The 17,908-nt window shown below is 36.6% G+C and overlaps 1 protein-coding gene across 2 annotated transcripts in view; it reads left to right on the top strand.

Annotated features, from left to right (window-relative positions):
* Positions 1-17,578, top strand: part of sema5bb (sema domain, seven thrombospondin repeats (type 1 and type 1-like), transmembrane domain (TM) and short cytoplasmic domain, (semaphorin) 5Bb) — a 59,241-nt gene extending 41,663 nt beyond the window's left edge. For both annotated transcript variants that reach the window (XM_059571722.1, XM_059571723.1), the window contains 14 exons: positions 675-810; positions 978-1,185; positions 1,270-1,477; positions 5,586-5,703; positions 9,998-10,182; positions 12,292-12,435; positions 12,670-12,817; positions 12,903-13,131; positions 14,110-14,328; positions 14,411-14,581; positions 15,566-15,706; positions 15,793-15,831; positions 15,906-16,114; positions 16,777-17,578. In XM_059571722.1, coding sequence (XP_059427705.1) covers positions 675-810; positions 978-1,185; positions 1,270-1,477; positions 5,586-5,703; positions 9,998-10,182; positions 12,292-12,435; positions 12,670-12,817; positions 12,903-13,131; positions 14,110-14,328; positions 14,411-14,581; positions 15,566-15,706; positions 15,793-15,831; positions 15,906-16,114; positions 16,777-16,938 — 2,317 coding nt within the window. In that variant the 3' untranslated portion in view covers positions 16,939-17,578. The remainder of the gene's footprint in view (positions 1-674; positions 811-977; positions 1,186-1,269; positions 1,478-5,585; positions 5,704-9,997; positions 10,183-12,291; positions 12,436-12,669; positions 12,818-12,902; positions 13,132-14,109; positions 14,329-14,410; positions 14,582-15,565; positions 15,707-15,792; positions 15,832-15,905; positions 16,115-16,776) is intronic.
* Positions 17,579-17,908: the final 330 nt, after the last annotated feature.

The following is a 17,908-nucleotide window of genomic DNA, read 5'->3' as shown; positions in this document are numbered from 1 at the left end:
CTGTGGAGAGAGGTGGATTAAAATAGCGTATAGCCTAGGTATGTATGTAGTTTTTCTAATGTTTGTAAACATTTCACTTTATTCACTGGTATTTTTGAGTAATTTTGATAATAAAATGTGACATCAGTTTTTCCTCATAAAATCTATTTTATTTGTAATACTTTTTTATTGGCAAAGGACCTCGAGATGGGATTCGAACTCGGGTCGCCATGAGCACAGTTGTACTGTATGTACTGTATATCAAATATTTTTACAATTCTTACCGTCAGTTAACGGTTAATTGGTTAACCGATTAGTATGAGCATCCCTAGATGCAACATTTATGGGAGGAGAATATTAAAATAAAACATACAAGGTTATTTATTAAGGTTTAAGGGAGTCAGTTTGCTGCTATTTGTTCCAAAAAAGCATATCGTAAATCACTTTGTGCTTGATATGGCTGCCTTAGTTGCTAATTTGCTTGGTCATTATGGAAATACTCCGGCTCCATCTGTGTTTTTTTAATTTGCGCATTCTCAGTAGATTATCAGCCGAACTAATTTGCTCTCTTTAGTAAATCTAGCTCTAAAAATCTTACCAGCCCCTAACTTTTGAACACTACTCTTTTTCTATTAAGATTTTCATTGAGAATGTACAGCACCACAGCATCTTTCACTTCTTCCTCTCATTCACAGGAACAGCATTGCTGCGTCTGCGGTGTGTGCGTTTAACCTCAGTGCCATCACGCAGGCCTTTAACGGACCATTTCGCTATCAGGAGAACCCTCGGACCAGCTGGCTTTCCACTCCCAACTCCATCCCAAATTTTCAGGTGAAGGAAATGAACTGCTGCAGCTTTCATTTCAAAGTATTTTACTTTTACCCTGAAGCCAACTCGCAATTTTATTCGAGATGTTTGGCACAAAATGCAGTAGTCAGTTCGATTTAGATTTACAGTTTCTCTAGTGTGCAGTTCCTCATTGCCTATCTCTGTGATAGTGTGGGACAGTGAATGATTCAGGTCCGGGCGGCAATCTAACAGAACGCAGTCTTCAAGACGCCCAGCGGCTCTTCCTCATGAGCGAGGTGGTTCAGCCAATCTCCACGGATCCTCTGGTCATGCAAGACAACATCCGTTTCTCCAGACTGGCTGTGGACATTGTTCAGGGGAGAGACAAGCTCTACCATGTCATGTACATCGGCACAGGTCAGGAAGGAAGAGAGTTTCACACTTTTGTCCTCCAGTGTTGTGCTCTGTGGTTCTGATAGTTTTCTTTCATTGACCAATCAGAGTACGGCAGCATCATAAAGGCCTTATCCACAACTAATAAGAGTCTGCATGGATGTTACTTGGAGGAGATGAACATTCTCCCAGAAAACATGCAGGAGCCAATCCTGAACCTGCAGATTCTGCACAGCGATAGGTCACTTTTCGTGGGACTTCCCAGCAGAGTGCTGAAGATCCCTCTGGAGAGATGCTCCAACTACAAAACTGAACAGTGAGTCACACGCATGCACACATCAACTAGGACATGCACTTCAACTAGGCTTTATGCATAATACCTCACTAGTTTTCTAAAATGTTTTGAAAGAGGACCAAGCAAAGCTGCATTTATTTGATCAAGAACACTGTAATATTATTGTGATTTAAAACAACTGTTTTCTATTTATATGTATTTTAAAATCTAATTTATTCCTGTGATCAAAGCTGAATTTTCAGCCTCATTCCTCTAGTCTTCAGTATCACATGATCCTTCAGAAATCATTCTAATATGCTGATTTGCTTTCAAGAAACAAAGAAAACAGCTATGCTGCTTAATATTTTACTGTGAACTATTAAACGATTTTACTAGGATTCTTTGATCTATTGAAAGTTTGTAACATTTTAAATGCCTTTACTCCCACTTTGTGTCAATTTACTTCATCTTTAATCAATAAGATATTTTTTTTTAAAATCATACTGACTCTAATCTTTTGAATGGTGGTGCATTTTCACAGAAATTACCTTATTAAACCAGATTTGCCAAAAGTATAATAGATTTTAAAAAGTGGTAGCAAGTGACTTCTTTGGGGCTAAATGCAATAAGATTTTCAACACTTGTGAATAGAACACCTATAAATTATCAAACATCATTAAAATATATAATGTATGCGTCACTCATCAAAGAAATGGACTGCATTTACATTACAGATGCAGTTAGTATCTCTTAGATATCGGAATATGGTTATTTGGTGGTAATTTCACAGAAATTCACAGAAATTCAGATTCCTGAGAAGTATAATAGGCTTGTACAAGACTGAAAAAATGGCAGAGAGTGATGTCTTTAGTGCACAATGCAGAAAGATTTTCAGTTCCCACATAATTGTGTCAGACTCGTTGACACCAGACTCCTGAGGTCAGAGTGTTCTAACCATGAACAGGACTGAACTGTCACATTCACATTGTATCAGTACAGAACTGAAGCCTCCAGATCCTGTTTGCCATGATTTTGACACTGAGTACCTATTCACACGTGATACTGAAATGCACATTTGCTGTTAAACTACAGCAAAGGCTGATTACAGCACATGTCCTTCAGAGCTGCTAATGCCCTTGGAGTCAGACAGGAAATGAAGCTCAAGGAGAGGAAGTGAATGACAGTACTTATGAGCAGTCACAGATATTATTATCTAATAAATCTTCTGCCTCTGGCCAAGAGGCGGACGAATGATGAACTAGGTCATATTTTGAAAAAAATCTCTCCATCGTGTTCTCCACCGCTGCTATAAATAGAACACCTATAAATTGTCGAACGTCATTAAAAATATATAATGCATGCATCACTTCTTGCAGGAAGCGACTGCATTAACATTAGAGATGTACTGTAATTAGATCTCAAATTCATAAAATAATGGCCTCCAAATGGATGCATTGGGCTGCAGAGCTGGATTTGTAAGAGCTTTGTGGTAAATTGAGTTATAAAATCAAACAAAATTTTTGTTTTTATTTTTTTGGATCAGATAAACGCCTTCGAGAACTCCACATATCACGTGTTTAAAATACACCATATAATAGAGATGTTTGTGTTTCGCCTACTTGCAACATGTCAGAGGTTTTCCATGTGGTCTGTCAGTTTAGAGGCACATATGTGCTTATGATTGGGGGTAATGACTTTAGAGGGTCTTTATGTGAGGAATGTGACTCTCTTCCTGACTTCCTGCTGCAGATGTTGTTGCACTCGGAGTAACTTGAGGCGGACATGTTTGATGTTAGAAGCTGTTATGGGATGTGATGGAACGGTGTTTGTGAAGCCACTTTAGCATGGCAATGCAATGAAAAATAGTCATTTCATTATATATTCTCCCCCACACACACATACAACCAGGTGGCAAAAGGTCAGATCTCACATGTTGTTGCAAATAACTCTAATTATTTTAAACCAGTTCTCATCTATAGAGGATGATTGACTTGCAAGTGTTTAGTCATGTCATTATAATTTTATATAAACTTTAATGTATTTAAATTTATTCTCTTTATGCATTTCTAGCTCATTTGCAGTTTCCAAATGTTGCTAGTGTTTATTAAATGGATGTTTAGTTGTTAGTGGGGCGCTGAGACACATTGTTATATTTGATTTGGGAGTATAATATGAGTGTGTATATACTACTGTTTAGAAGTTTGGGGTCAGCTTAATGTTGGAAATAGCTATTTTGTATGTAATTTATTTCTGTGATGCAAAATTAAATTTTTATGGGATGATATTAGACTTAAAAAAAATTCTACATTTAATGATTCTCATTAAAATTATTCTGTGGAATTTGGGATTAAATGATTGTGCAGCGACTTGAACAAGTATACAGACATGTTTGCAAATAAAAATGTTCTGTTCTGCATTAATAAATAATAAATTCCTCATGCAAAAAGGAATCCATGCATTTGTGGATCAGGTGACACACGTGCATTTATTGACATCTTGTTAGAGTCAATCTAAATTTGGATTTTGAGACTTAATTTTCGCAGTTTGCAGCATTTCAAGATGCCCACACACACAACTACCAATGAACAAGGCCCAGTGCAATTCATTAACATATACACGATTTGAAAAATTAGCAAATGTGCGTCACTACAATGAAACAAATGCTTTTCAACCAGTGTCGGCAGAGTTAAGAATTACATTAATGTGCAGCATTTTGTTCAAATAGAGACATATTTTTGAATACAAATGTTATAGTTTGTATTAAAATATTAAAGTATTATAATTTGTGCATGTTGCAATTAAAATGTGCATTTGTGGATCAGGCGACACGCATGTGTGCATTCTTTTACATTCTGAGTCTAAATATGTCTCATTTGTTTACGAATGTTTAATATTGTGTACACGTTAATGAATTGCACTGGGCCTTGTTCATTGGTAGTTGTGTGTGGGCAGTTGTGAAATGCTGCAAACTGCGAAAATGAAGTCTCGAAATCCAAATGAACTGAACAAGATTGACTCTAACAAGATGTCAAGAAATGCACGCATGTCACCTGATCCACAAATGCACAGATTCAATTTTGCATGAGCAATCTATTATATATTAATGCAGAACAGAACATTTTTATTTCGCAATCATGTCTGTATTTGTTCAAACTGCTGCACAATCATTTAATCCCAAATTCCACAGACTCAAATTGAAAGGCAATTGTTTGAGATTAGTATGATACATGTTTAAAATGTATGCAGTACATGGATAATTGTGCATGCATCTATTAATCATTTTGAGACTTATGTCATCCCATAAATTTTACAGCATCTAGTCTTAAGAAACATTTCTGATTATTATGATAGTTGAAAACCACTTTGCTAATTAATACTTTTATGATAAAAGAGGATGCTTTTTTTCAGGATTATTTGATTAATAGGAAGTTTGAAAAAAACAGCATTTATTTGTCACAGAAATCTTTAGTTACATTATTTATAAATGTCTTAACTGTACCTGTTAATCAATGAAATAATTTAATCCTTGCTGAATTAATTATGTTAAAAAAAAAGGCCTCAAACATTTGAACACTGATTAATAATTTACTGGTAATTTGCATTCTTTGGTTTTTCATACTTTGTTATTCTTAAGAATGACACATTATTAAAATACTGAAACATGCTCTTGATTTAATCACACAGTCTCACTCCACTGAGGACACAAGAAGACGATGCTAAGTCTGTTAGCTCTAATAAATCACCAGAGGTGCCGTCAGATGTTGTTTATCTCTCAGAGCAGGATTTGAGCTTTACTATGTCTTCTCTGTAGTTACTGTAACAGTCAGATCATATCACGCTCTGATCAGAAGCTTAGATTATATTTACACTTCAGCTCAGTGAATGATGTTAAGATTATAGACAACATTTTTCTAAACATTCCCTTGAGATTAAGTGATCAGTGTGAGAAAGGTGGTTTTAGTTTTAATATTTATTATACTATTGAGATTTATTCTTCAGTTATTTAAGGTCTGCAACATCCCGTAGAAGTCAATTACAGGCAGCCCGATCTCTCCTCTCCTTTTTCTCTTCTGTCATTAAGAAGTTCTGAAGAGCAGACGGGTGTGGTTTTTGTGGTATTTATTAAGACCTTATCAATTTGTAATCATAGGGACTGTCTGGGTGCCAGGGATCCGTACTGTGGCTGGGACCGGAAACAGAAGAGCTGTACGACGATTGAGGACAGTTCCAACATGAGCCAGTGGAGCCAAGACATCTCAAAGTGCCCTGTAAGACACACTTTCAGACAGCATCAACACACAGAAAAGACAAATCACAAATGGCATCTCTTTATTATCTCAGGTGTTTCTTCTACACAGAAGTTGAGTAAATAGAGTAAATGGAGATTCTTGGTTAAGTCTCCTGTAACTTTGATTATTATCTTTAGCAAAAACCCTCTGTTCTGTTCTTTTCTGTATTCTATTTTATTATTTTCTATACTAATATATCATTTTCTTTTCTGTTTTGTTCTATTCGGTTCTGTTCTGTTATATTCTTATATTCAGTTATATTCTACTCTTTTTGGTATTTTCTGTTTTCCATTCTGTATTCATTTTTTTATACTAATCTATACTTTTCTATTCTATTCTGTATTGTTCTGTACTCCATGCTTGTATTCTATTCTGTTCTATTCCATTCCTTTCTGTTCTGTTCTGTTCTATCCTGTATTGTTCTGTACTGCATGCTTGTATTCTATTCTGTTCTATTCCATTCCTTTCTGTTCTGTTCTGTTATATTCTTATATTAAGTTATATTCTACTCTGCTTTGGTATCTTCTGTTTTCCATTCTGTATTCATTTTTTTATACTAATCTATACTTTTCTATTCTATTCTATTCTGTATTGTTCTGTACTCCATGCTTGTATTCTATTCTGTTCTATTCCATTCCTTTCTGTTCTGTTCTGTTCTGTTCTGTTCTATCCTGTATTGTTCTGTACTCCATGCTTGTATTCTGTTCTGTTCTATTGTACTCCATTCTTTTCTTTTCTGTTCTATTATATACACTGCTATTATTTTTTGTTCTGTTCTATTCTATGTGCTTTTATTTTTTTGTTTTCTATTCTATTTATTTCCATTCTGTTTTATTCTATTCTATTATTTTCTTTTCGTTATGCTTCTGTTCTTTTCTTTTCTGTAGTGTATTCTGTTTTATTCTTTTTTATACTAATATCAAATTGAATTTGTTATATTCAGTTTTCTATTTTGTATTCATTTATTCTATTGTTCTATGTTTGCTTGTATTCTGTTCTGTTTTTTGTTTATGTTCCATTCTGCACAACTCTATTCTGTATTCAGTTCTGTTCTATTACATTTTGCTCTGTTTTATACTCTGTTCGATTCTGTATGATGCTATTTTCTGTTCTTTTCTATTTTATATGCTTCTGTTCTCTTCTATTCTGTTATTTTCTATACACTTCTATTCTTTTCTTTTCTATTCTGTTACTGTATATTCTCTTCTGTTCTGCACACTTCTCTTTATTTCTGTTCTATCCTGTTCTGTTCTATTCTATTCTGTTTTACTCTTTTATGTTTTTTCTGTTCTATTCTACATTGTGATACTCTATTCTGTATCATTTTCTTTGAGTAAACCATAAATCTCATAGGATTTTTTTTTTTTTGAGCTTGTCGTGAAGAATCAAATTTCTGATAAAGAGCCTTGAAACAGAGCCTGACGGCTGACCCAGCTGATCCGAATCCTTCATCTGACAATGTCAATTACACACTGGTGTTCTGCACGATGGTTGGCCAGTGTCACTCCTGTTCACTCTTGACACTTCATTAGGTTCATAATTAGACATCACAAATTTCCTATTATCTCTGATGGTTGATATCCTCCGAGGAGCAATAATAAACAAACCTCATTTTCTACAATGTTGTGGAAGCTTTGGCTTCGTCCCAAGTTGCATACTAATATTATGCATTAAAAGAACTTGCTATTATGCTAATGGACAAAAACAGTTGTTTCCATAGTAATAGCTTTAAGTTGAGACAGTGAATAAGAGTACTTTTCTCAAACTTTGGCAGAATGTATTGGTTCCAGAGTTATGGTGTAAATCAACACTAAGTTACAACATCCACAGTATGCACTACTGATCATTTGTGATTTGCAACATTAAACATTAAGCATGTAAACAAAATACGATTCTTGTCAGAAATAACAGCGGACTGATTGGATTCCATTGGACTTTGTGTTTTGCACAAAACACTATCTTTCAGCATTATATAGTGATGTTGACATTTACATTTTAAGACAAAAGAACATTATGTGGATGGGTGTTGTCTCAATAAATCATTTGTCCACTGCACTTTTACATATAACCAGTAAGTGCTGTTACTGTATTATATTTAGTTATGGTAACATTTTACAGGAAGGCTCTATTAATTAATATTAGTATTTATATTAATATTGTTAATGTATATAGTGTCATATGGCCAATATTTTTACATTTAATCTTTATAAATATTAATTTATATTATTGTATAACATCATTACCAATTAAAACGCAATGTGTGGGCTTTTTACACTGATCTCACAGTATTTCCTACATATTTTACTAGGTGGCTTATTCGTTCGAGTGACCACACCTAACACCACCCCTAAACCTACCCCTCACAGAAATCATGCTAAATTATGATTTATTGAGCATATACATTTTCGTGCACATCCGTACCCTGGGTTCGAACCCATGATAGCATGATTACAAATCAAGGTATAACGCAATAATATACCAACTGAGCTACACGAAACGCAAAATTTAGAGCACAAATAAAAGAGTACAAAACATTAATATGAAAACGACCTTTTGCCGATAGGGGCGCAATTGTAGTTTACGCTCTGATGGGTCGTATTTCAGGGATTTGGACAAATGACCTATACGAGCATATTAGTTGGAAGACAGGTTGAAACTATTGCATGGTTATTTATGACCATTTATTTAACTTTTTTGTGTCTCATTGGCAATGCAATTTATAACTGCTGCTACATAAAACAAAATAAATATAATCAGTTATTTTTACACTGTTTGTTTACTGTTTTAAAGCCTTCAAAGTGGATCAATAATAGTAAATATCATGTTATGTGACTACAAAAAACTTGGAAAACTTACAACAAATTTACAAATGAAGTACCAAATTAGCTACAAGCTGAACTGAAGATTTATTGAATCTCCTCTTCATTGAAAGGCTGAAGTTGAATATCTGAGCCGCAGGGGCATCAGAGGAAGTTGAAGGGGACTGTTATTATATGAATTCAAAAAAGGGCAAACTGATAAGCATTACATTAACAATTTTTGTCATGCATCAGGGAAAAGCCCTCGGTTGACCTTTTTTTTCAAGTACAGTGAAAGTTGATGCAGGTCTCGAAATTTCTTTTGCTATTAATTTTAATAACATTCGAGCGCTTCTGTGGTCTGAATACTGGTGAATGGCACTGAGTTCTGGACAGTTGATGTTGGTATTCATCTCAATGGGCACGTCGCACACCTGCTCCCTGTAGATTACCCATGCATGGAGATGAATTTGAGACAGTTTTTATCCTGTGCATTACATGAACCACCTTCTACTGCAGACTGACACACGTGAGAAAAATCTGAATGTATTATACATGCTCTTTACATAACAGCTGTTGGTCAAATTGCTTTATTAGATTATGTGGAGGCTTTGATGACTGCAGAAAATGCAGGTTCAACTCTCATATTGTGACTTTTGATTACAAGATATGTTTTCAATTAAGGCATGAATACTATTTTGATCTTTTAATCATAAAGGTGAAATGGGCCACACTTTATTTTAAGATCCAGTCCTCACTGTTAACAAACCATTAATTGTGACTTTTGCCTCAAAAACCTGCTAATTTGCTGCTTTTTCATAATTAAAGTACAGTAGTTGTTAAGTTTATCATTAGGGATGTAGAATATGGTCATGCAGAATATGTGCAGCCAATATGTTATTAATAGGCATGCTAATAAGCAACTAGTTCATTTTACGATTTGGTCCCTATACTAGTGTTAAGTGTTACCATTTCTCTTACATTTATTGGTCAGCTAAGCCCTAAACTGATGCTGTGGTTACAGCTTTACATTTCCTAAAAACTGTTGGGTTCATAACAACCAAAACAAGGAGCAAAGAAAATCTAAAGTCACGCTTTTTTTTAAGGACCCATTCTCAATATTGGCTTACTATTAACTATTTATTTTGCCTCAATAAACTCCTAACTTGCTGTTTATTAATAGTAAGTAAGCTAATTGTTGGTTTAGGTATTGGATTAAGGGATCTAAAATACGATCAAGCAGAACAAGGCATTAATATGTGCTGTATGAGTAATAATATACAGCTAATATGCTAGTACTATGCATGCTAATAAAGCAACTAGTTAATAGTGAGATATCACTTACTGAAGTTAGTTATAAAAGAAAGTTAGAATCTGGACACCAAGAGGTTTATTCTGAATGAATCAAGAGCAATGAATTTCAATGCAAACACTCAATGCATTACAACATGCCTCGTTTGCATCTATATTTATAGGAGCGTAACCTCACCCAGGATGGTGGATTTGGCCAGTGGTCACCATGGCAGGCTTGTAACAATGATGACGGGGGTGAAGGCACCAGCACATGTCAGTGTCGCACTCGGGCCTGTGATAACCCTCGACCCCAGTGTGGAGGGATGAAGTGTGGAGGGGAAAACATCGAGGTGGCCAACTGCTCCAGGTACACCTCCTCTGCTAACTCTTATGCTTGTTAAAGTAAACTAACCAAGCTGTTATTAATGCCACTGAGAATCTTCTTTTTTGATGTAGCTCTAAAATCCCATCTGAACCCTCCATTGTTAAATTGCCACGTAGTGATTGGTTACTAGATACATGAGAACCAAGTCATTTTGCTTCATTGATAAGAGCCATATTTGTATATATGTGTGAACACATAAATTATTTTTTAGAACTGTGGGGTTGGTTTGATTTTTTAAATGCTCTTTGAAAGAAGTATCTTATGATCCCCAAGGCTGCATTTATTTGATTAAAAATACAGTAAGACTAATAATATAGTGAAATATTATTATCATTTAAAGTAGCTGTTTTCTATTTGGATATTTTGTAAAATGTATTTTATTCCTGTGATCAAAGCTGAATTTTCACCATCATTACTCCAGTCTTTAGTGTCGCATGATCCTTCAGAAATCATTCTAATGTGTTGATTTGCTGCTCAAGAAACATTTATTATTAGTAAATTATTTTTTAACTATATTATCAGTTATCTTACTGTTTAGTGGTTTTCATTAAAAACATAACATTTCCACTATTGTTTTTTCTTTTCAGGATTCCTTTATAAATATAAAGTTCTAAAGAACATCTATTTTATGTAATAGAATAATTTTGTAACATTATAGATGTCTTTACTTTCACTTTTGATCAATTTAATGCATCACTAATGAATGAAAGTATTAATTTTCTCAAAAACTAGTAGGAATAGTACTTTGGAATAGTAGTACATATGAATGTTCATGGAAGCCTTGAAGTATAAAGTTGCACATGTCATATGGATATAACGGTGCATCTAATTTTTCAAGTTTGACAGCATCCCCTTATTCACTGTCAGTCCACAGGGAATGAAAACTCATATGGGTTTTGAAGGAGTAAATGATTTTGTTTTTGAATGAACCAGGCCTTTATAATCTGGGACTCCCCTTATTGGGGTGGCAGGTGTAAACAGTGTGGCTAGACTGATATATGAGAGTCAGAAAGATCAACCTGAAGTCTTCAATCACAGCCAATCAAAGTGTCAAAGCACAAAGCCCGTCTGCTTCAGCTCTTCCGTGAGAGAAAGGCACCACCCATCGCTAACAGCTGCAGAGAGTGAGGCCTCGACTCCATCACTCCTGAACTCTGATCCAGACGTGGCTTTCTTCAATAACTGCAAGCGGCTGACGCAGCGTTTCTGGCGAAGCAGCTCCTTCTTTCCATTATCCTGCAGTCACTTTCAGTCAGTGAATGAATGTTCCAATTATATCTTCACCTAGAGAGCTTGTTTAAACACACACATCACTGGGTCTGTGTGCGGGACGCAATGTTTCAGTATAACAGCAGAAGAGCAGGTGAGGCAGATCTGTAATAGATGAGTAATGAGCTGCTAATACATCTTTGTCAGAAAGCTGCTGTTAAGTTTAATAAAACTGATGTTACTTGTCAGGCTGTCCTTGTTATTCATTTGGAAAATAGGAGTTTCTTACTTTCTCAAAGTACAGCAAACGTTGCAACAGTGCAAATATCCTTTCAAACTTGTATGACAGGTTTAAAACTGTCATGATCTGCCATTGTTTTTATTTTGTACTGTTCTCTGAGGTCCACTTACAAAGTTATCAAGATTTTTACAACAAAAAGGATAATTTAGAAGTAATAAGCTATTTTCTGTCCTGCTTTTATCCCTCCTCAGCAGAAATCTCTGTTTGAATAGGCATGGCGGACTGTAGGAAGCCGGAAGTTAACGCCCACCGCTAAGATTGGCTAACAGCGTACATTCACTCCGCATAGATGGGTGCCGCTGTGATTTAGATTTAAGACACATAACTGAATACCTATCAAACGATCTGTAAGAAGAGACAAAGCAATAGTGACCACGTAATGAAAACGGTTACTCACACAAACAGTACTGTCGGATCCAATATAGAAGTCTTACTGAAGTCTATTTTATGTAAAAGGAGAGAGAGAAAGTGAAAAATAGTCATGAAACAAGTTATTACTGTGTTTTTACAAATATGGCCTCTTTAATGTACTACTGATAGCCTTCCAGACTGTTATTGTATGGTATCCTGTGTTTGTTCAGGAATGGAGGCTGGACTCCCTGGTCGTCCTGGGCCGAGTGCAGCACCAGCTGTGGCATTGGATTTGAGGTCCGTCAGCGATCCTGTAACAACCCAGCACCCCGACACGGAGGACGCATATGTGTGGGTCAGGCACGAGAGGAGAGGTGAGACGAGAGGGCAGAAGGACTACAGGCTGTGTTTTATGCTTCTGATTACACCCATAAAAAGGCCTCTTCGGATTCATTGGTTCGGGACTCCGGGATACTATCACTAAAAAGAGAATCAAACTTATAAGAGTCATTTGTTTGATTGTTTAACTAAACTGAACTGAATCATGAGTGTGTGTTTATTTGAGTCGACCGGAAGATGATTCGGTTGTATTTGTGTGTGTGGTTCAGATTGTGTAATGAAAAGACTCTATGTCCTGTTCCGGTGTCCTGGGTCTCCTGGAGCGCTTGGTCCAAATGTAGTGTTGCCTGCGGTGGTGGAGTCCATTCCCGCGTTCGGATCTGCGAGAACGGAAACACGTGTCCTGGTTGCCCTCTGGTAGGGTGTTCAACTTGTCATCCCCACCAAAAAAAAACCTAATATCAGAAAAAGATGCAAAACCTATGTGTGTTACTGTATCCAGGAGTATAAGGCATGTAACTTGGAGGCGTGTGCCGAAGTGAGGCGGACCACCCCGTGGACACCCTGGTACCCTGTTAATGTGACTCAGATAGGGGCGAGACAGGAGCAGAGGGTCAGGTACACCTGCAGGGCTCTCCTCGCTGACCCTCACGACCTTCAGCTCGGCAAACGCAAGATAGAGACTCGCCTCTGTCCCACCAGTGACGGAGCTGCTGCCTGCGAGACCGATGGTACACACACACACACACAGCCTCAGAGACACATACTCAGATATACACACATCCTGTTAGAGAGGGCGGCACCATTTGGAGGAACAGTCTAACTGCTGTTTTTCTGGTAAAAATTTTGATTAAAATGTGATTTTAAAAAAAGAGCTCTATGTTTGCTATGCTTGTTTGTAGGTACAATTTGGCCTGAAATGGTGTGATTATATATGAATATATTAAAAATAAAACAATAATAATGATCTTTTTATTTACTTTTATTTAGTAATTATGATTATTATTATTATTATTATTAACAAATGAAATATAAAACAAAATAAGAATTTAATAAATAATATTAATAATTATTGTTATTATTATTATTATTTTACTAAAATAATAATAATAATAATAGTAATAAATACCAAAAAATAAGAATTGTTATTAGTAGTAGTACATTATTTCTGTTTTTTATTAATAATATTATTGTTGTTGTTAAAAATATATTTTTTAAATTACTGTTGTAATATTTCCCTGTAAAAACAAAAAAAGAGTATTTAAGAGAAATAATAATTGTATTTTACAGTACAAGTGTAGAATTTACAACACCAATCTTTATGGGTGGTTTAATTTCTTAATTTTCAAGTGTTAAACCATTAAACTTTTATTTTGACAAAAATTGCAGAGAGTAGCTGGTTTATAAGCACTTCTCAATATTTGTATGGGTAGATGGTAACTCATTCCTAAATGCACGGTAGATAAGTGACCCAAAGTCAGATGCAGAGATGGAGTTTGTTTGGAGCAACACTCACATGTAAACCAAACCACTCTGAGATGCTGAAATCACTGTATCATGAGCTGCTCATGTATAAATAAACACAGTTCCGTCGATCACTTAAAAAAAACACAGCGCATAAATTTAATTCAATTGCATCCTTGATAACTGCAGATAAATTCAGATTAATCGTGCAGCCCTACTAAATGCACACTTTTACATTTGTATAGGTCTAGTTGAGGACTTGTTGAGAATGGGTCGACCTGTGACAAGAGTGCAAGGAGCCGTCTGGTCATCATGGGAAACGTGGTCAGCGTGTTCCAAAGAATGTTCCAAAGGCTTCCGCACACGCAAGCGTTCCTGCGCCACACCGGATGGCAAGAGCTCGCCGTTTGCCTGCAGCGGAGCGCCGGTCGAGTATCAGGACTGTAACACTCAGCAGTGCCCAGGTCTGAGAGAGCCTTGTATCCTCTTAAATAAGTCACTTGTGTCCTGTTAATGGAGTAGTGTAATAATAGTGTCGTTTTTCAGTGAAGGGGGCGTGGTCATGCTGGTCTTCCTGGTCTCAGTGTTCTACTTCCTGTGGCGGCGGTCACTACCAGCGCTCCCGTACCTGCTCTAACCCTTCTCCTGTTCACTCTGGAGACATCTGCATCGGCCTGCACACAGAGGAAGCGCTCTGTAACATACACGAGTGTGAAGGTGAAAAAAAATCACATAATAACAGCATTAAACCATGCTTTTTTTTCTTTCTTTTAAGGAATACATATTTGGAATCAAAATAACGTTTTAATAGTAAATACATTTAAAACAGTTCTTACAAAATGTGCTAACACACTTTTCACAGTCTTCGTCTTTACGTTTCTTGTAAAATCCAGTAATTGACCGTAACTGTATATCTATATTAAACAACTGTACTTAACAGTAATTCGAATAATTTGAGTAATTCGATTTACGAATCGATTGAACTGTAGCAGTTGTTCTGTATGTGACTGATTTACTAAAAAGAACTGGTTCATAAGAGTCACTCGTTCTTGAATTGGGTGAACTTCACCTGTTGTACTGTTTGTGTTTGATTCATTAAATACAACTGGTTCATAAGAGTCATTCTTTTGGGAATTGGTTGAACGCTACAGTTATCCTCTGTATTTGATTCACCGGTTCATAAAGGTAATTCATTCAGAAATCAAGTTTAACCCTAACTGTTCTAAGAGTACTGTAATTGTTTGATTCACTAAGATTAACTGGCTCCTTCAGTCAGGAATTGGTTGGTCTAAACTAGTTGTAATGTATATGTTTGATTCACTTAAAATAACTGTTTCATAAGAGCAATTAGTTTGGGAGTCGGTTGGACTGTATCAGTCATTTGTTTGAAAATTGTGCTAAATGCTTTTAATTCTCTAAGAGAACTAAAAGAGTCATTTTTTCACGAAACAATTGGTCTACACAGGCTGTTTTGAAACAGAACAACTTTTAAGAGTCATTCCTTAGGGAATCACAGTACACAAAACTCTAGTTATGCTGTATGTTTTTGAATCACTAAAATGAACCGATTCATTTGTTTGTGAATCAGTTGGACCACATTGCTGCAGGAATCAACCACTGCCCCTTTAAAGACTGCATGACTGTTCATGATGACTAAACACAATTGTGAGCTGTTCTGTTCATCTTGCTCACCTGTGTCAGGTGGGTGGGGGGTGTGGTCAGAGTGGGCGGAGTGTAACGAGGAGAGGCTGCAGCTCCGGATTCGTACATGTGAATTAAGCTCCGCCTCTTGCCAAGGAAACTTCACAGATCAGAGACAGTGTCACCCCAATGAGAGTCCAGGTTAGTTCCTTTCCTTCTTTTTGTTTGTTTCTTTCTAGCATCTCAGACTGCAGTATTGTTTCTCATCTTCATTTTCTTAATTCTAGTGCTGTCAAAGGGACAGAAGAGGAGCATAAACTGTGGAGGTAAATCTTACATTCAGGTTTTGATGTGTCTAATGACCCTAGTGTAACATTTCTTTCTGTTTTGTCTCCTGCAGGGTTTTCTCTGTTCCATTTGGTGCTGACTGGAGCGTGCTGTTTTCTGGGAGCCGTTTTGTTGTCCGTCCTGGTGTATGTGTACTGTCAGAGACTCCGCAAACCCCCTCAAGAGTCCGCAGTTATCCATCCCAGCACCCCCAACCACCTACACTATAAAGAGAACAGCTGTGCGCCCAAGAACGACTTATACACACCCATGGAGTTCAAGGTATCCCATCATGCCACTGTGTTCTCTCTGTATTACCCTTAACTGGTGGGTTGCAACCGCAATACAGTTTAGTCGCTAGGATAAAAACTGAATGGAAAAGATACTTTTTGTCATGTCTTGTTGGGACACATGGTGTTACAGTTTGACCCCCCCCCCCCCTCAAAAAAAATCTTAGTATCAAAAAATATATATGCTGACAGATCTAATAATTGAATCTGAAGAGATCCAGTCTGGAGATGAGCAGGAACACATGGCAGACAAAAATAATTCGTTTTTAATATTCAACAGGCAAAGTTCTTCTATCTAAATGCAAAAATGTTCAGAATTGAATTTAAATAAAACAGACTACTGGTGGGGAAAAAAATCTGAATATTTATCTTGTGACTGTTTTAACAATAATTATCATATTTTTATATTAAAGTGTATTATCTTTATGATTATTTTAAATGTTATTTACTTAGAATCGCGACTTTCTCTAATCTGTCTCAAAGGAATCCGTCTTTTCTGTCATTCCTCATTTTCGGGTTTCCTCTTTTCCCTCGGAGCGTTGACATCACAGGACCGCTGCAGCATGATGCAAAACATGCTGTGGCCTTTGAAATATTGAAGAGACTTTCGACATCTTGTGTGCTCACTTTCTGTGCTTTCTCTGTTCCCCGCAGACTCTGAATAAGAACAACCTGCTTCCACCAGACGAAAGCTGCAACTTCTTCCCATCAGCGTTACCACAGACCAACGTCTACGCCACCACATATTACCCATCTCCTCTGGGCAAATACGACTTCCCTTCCATGGATTCACCCTGCAGCTACATGCACAGCTGATGCACGGACACACATCTCATGCTTTCTTAGGGCTGTGTGACCATGGTTACGCACCCTCATCCCTCCATGCAGATGCATTGGAAAATGCATGGATCCACAGGAAGGCTGAGCGCATTATCTGCATCTCAAACGGTGCAGGAAAATGCAAAGGAGTGATGTACGTATAAGATGGGCCCATGTAATTTTCTTGTAGCATTTCCTTTCCTAAATGTCATCTCGAACTGGAAGTCACGAGTTCAGCTGATCACATGCGCCGTAACAACTACACTAAGCATGCACACTTCTTACAAGAGGAATTCTGTGATCAAGCTCAAAACTGAATTGTGACGTACTGTATGTGCTGGCATCTTTGTTGTTTTTCATAATCGAAAAACTGCAATGCAGAACTCGCTTTGAGTCATAAAGCATGACAGTTTCCAGACAGCTGTGATGTCTCACAGTAAGCCTGAACATCTGTTTCCTTTATTTGTTCCTGGTTTACATATTTTTCTGCTCCAGAACTCTAAGAACTACAAGGACATGAGATCCATGGAATCAGGATGTGACTGGTTAATGTCAGTGATGTATGGATGAACTCATGAAAGAGTGTTATCTTCAGTGTCCAATGAAGTTAAAAAATAAATCTGTAAAGTTTAGTTTATGCAAGTGCTGCTGAAGTAGAGATTTCACAGCCCTAAAACTCAGTAAACAGCCTTTAAAGGTATAGGGGCACAAATCAATCAAATGAAAAAAAACTCTTAAATGTGTATTTTGGATGTTTTCTTGCCACTAGTCTAAAAGAAGACGAGTCGTGGAAGTAAAACAGGCCACATTTTCACAGTTAACCAGTGAATGAAAGAAACGAAAACAAAATCAATGGTTTTGCTTTGCAGTGCTATAAAAGTATCATAAAAGTCATCCAAGTCTGATCTTCCAAGTCTGAACCATGCAGTAGTTTTAAATGAGAAACCTATATCTTTAAAGATTCAGA

This window comes from Carassius carassius, chromosome 17 (genome assembly GCF_963082965.1).
Source record: "Carassius carassius chromosome 17, fCarCar2.1, whole genome shotgun sequence".
Lineage (NCBI taxonomy): Eukaryota > Metazoa > Chordata > Actinopteri > Cypriniformes > Cyprinidae > Carassius > Carassius carassius.
This window is presented reverse-complemented; position numbering and strand designations above follow the sequence as displayed.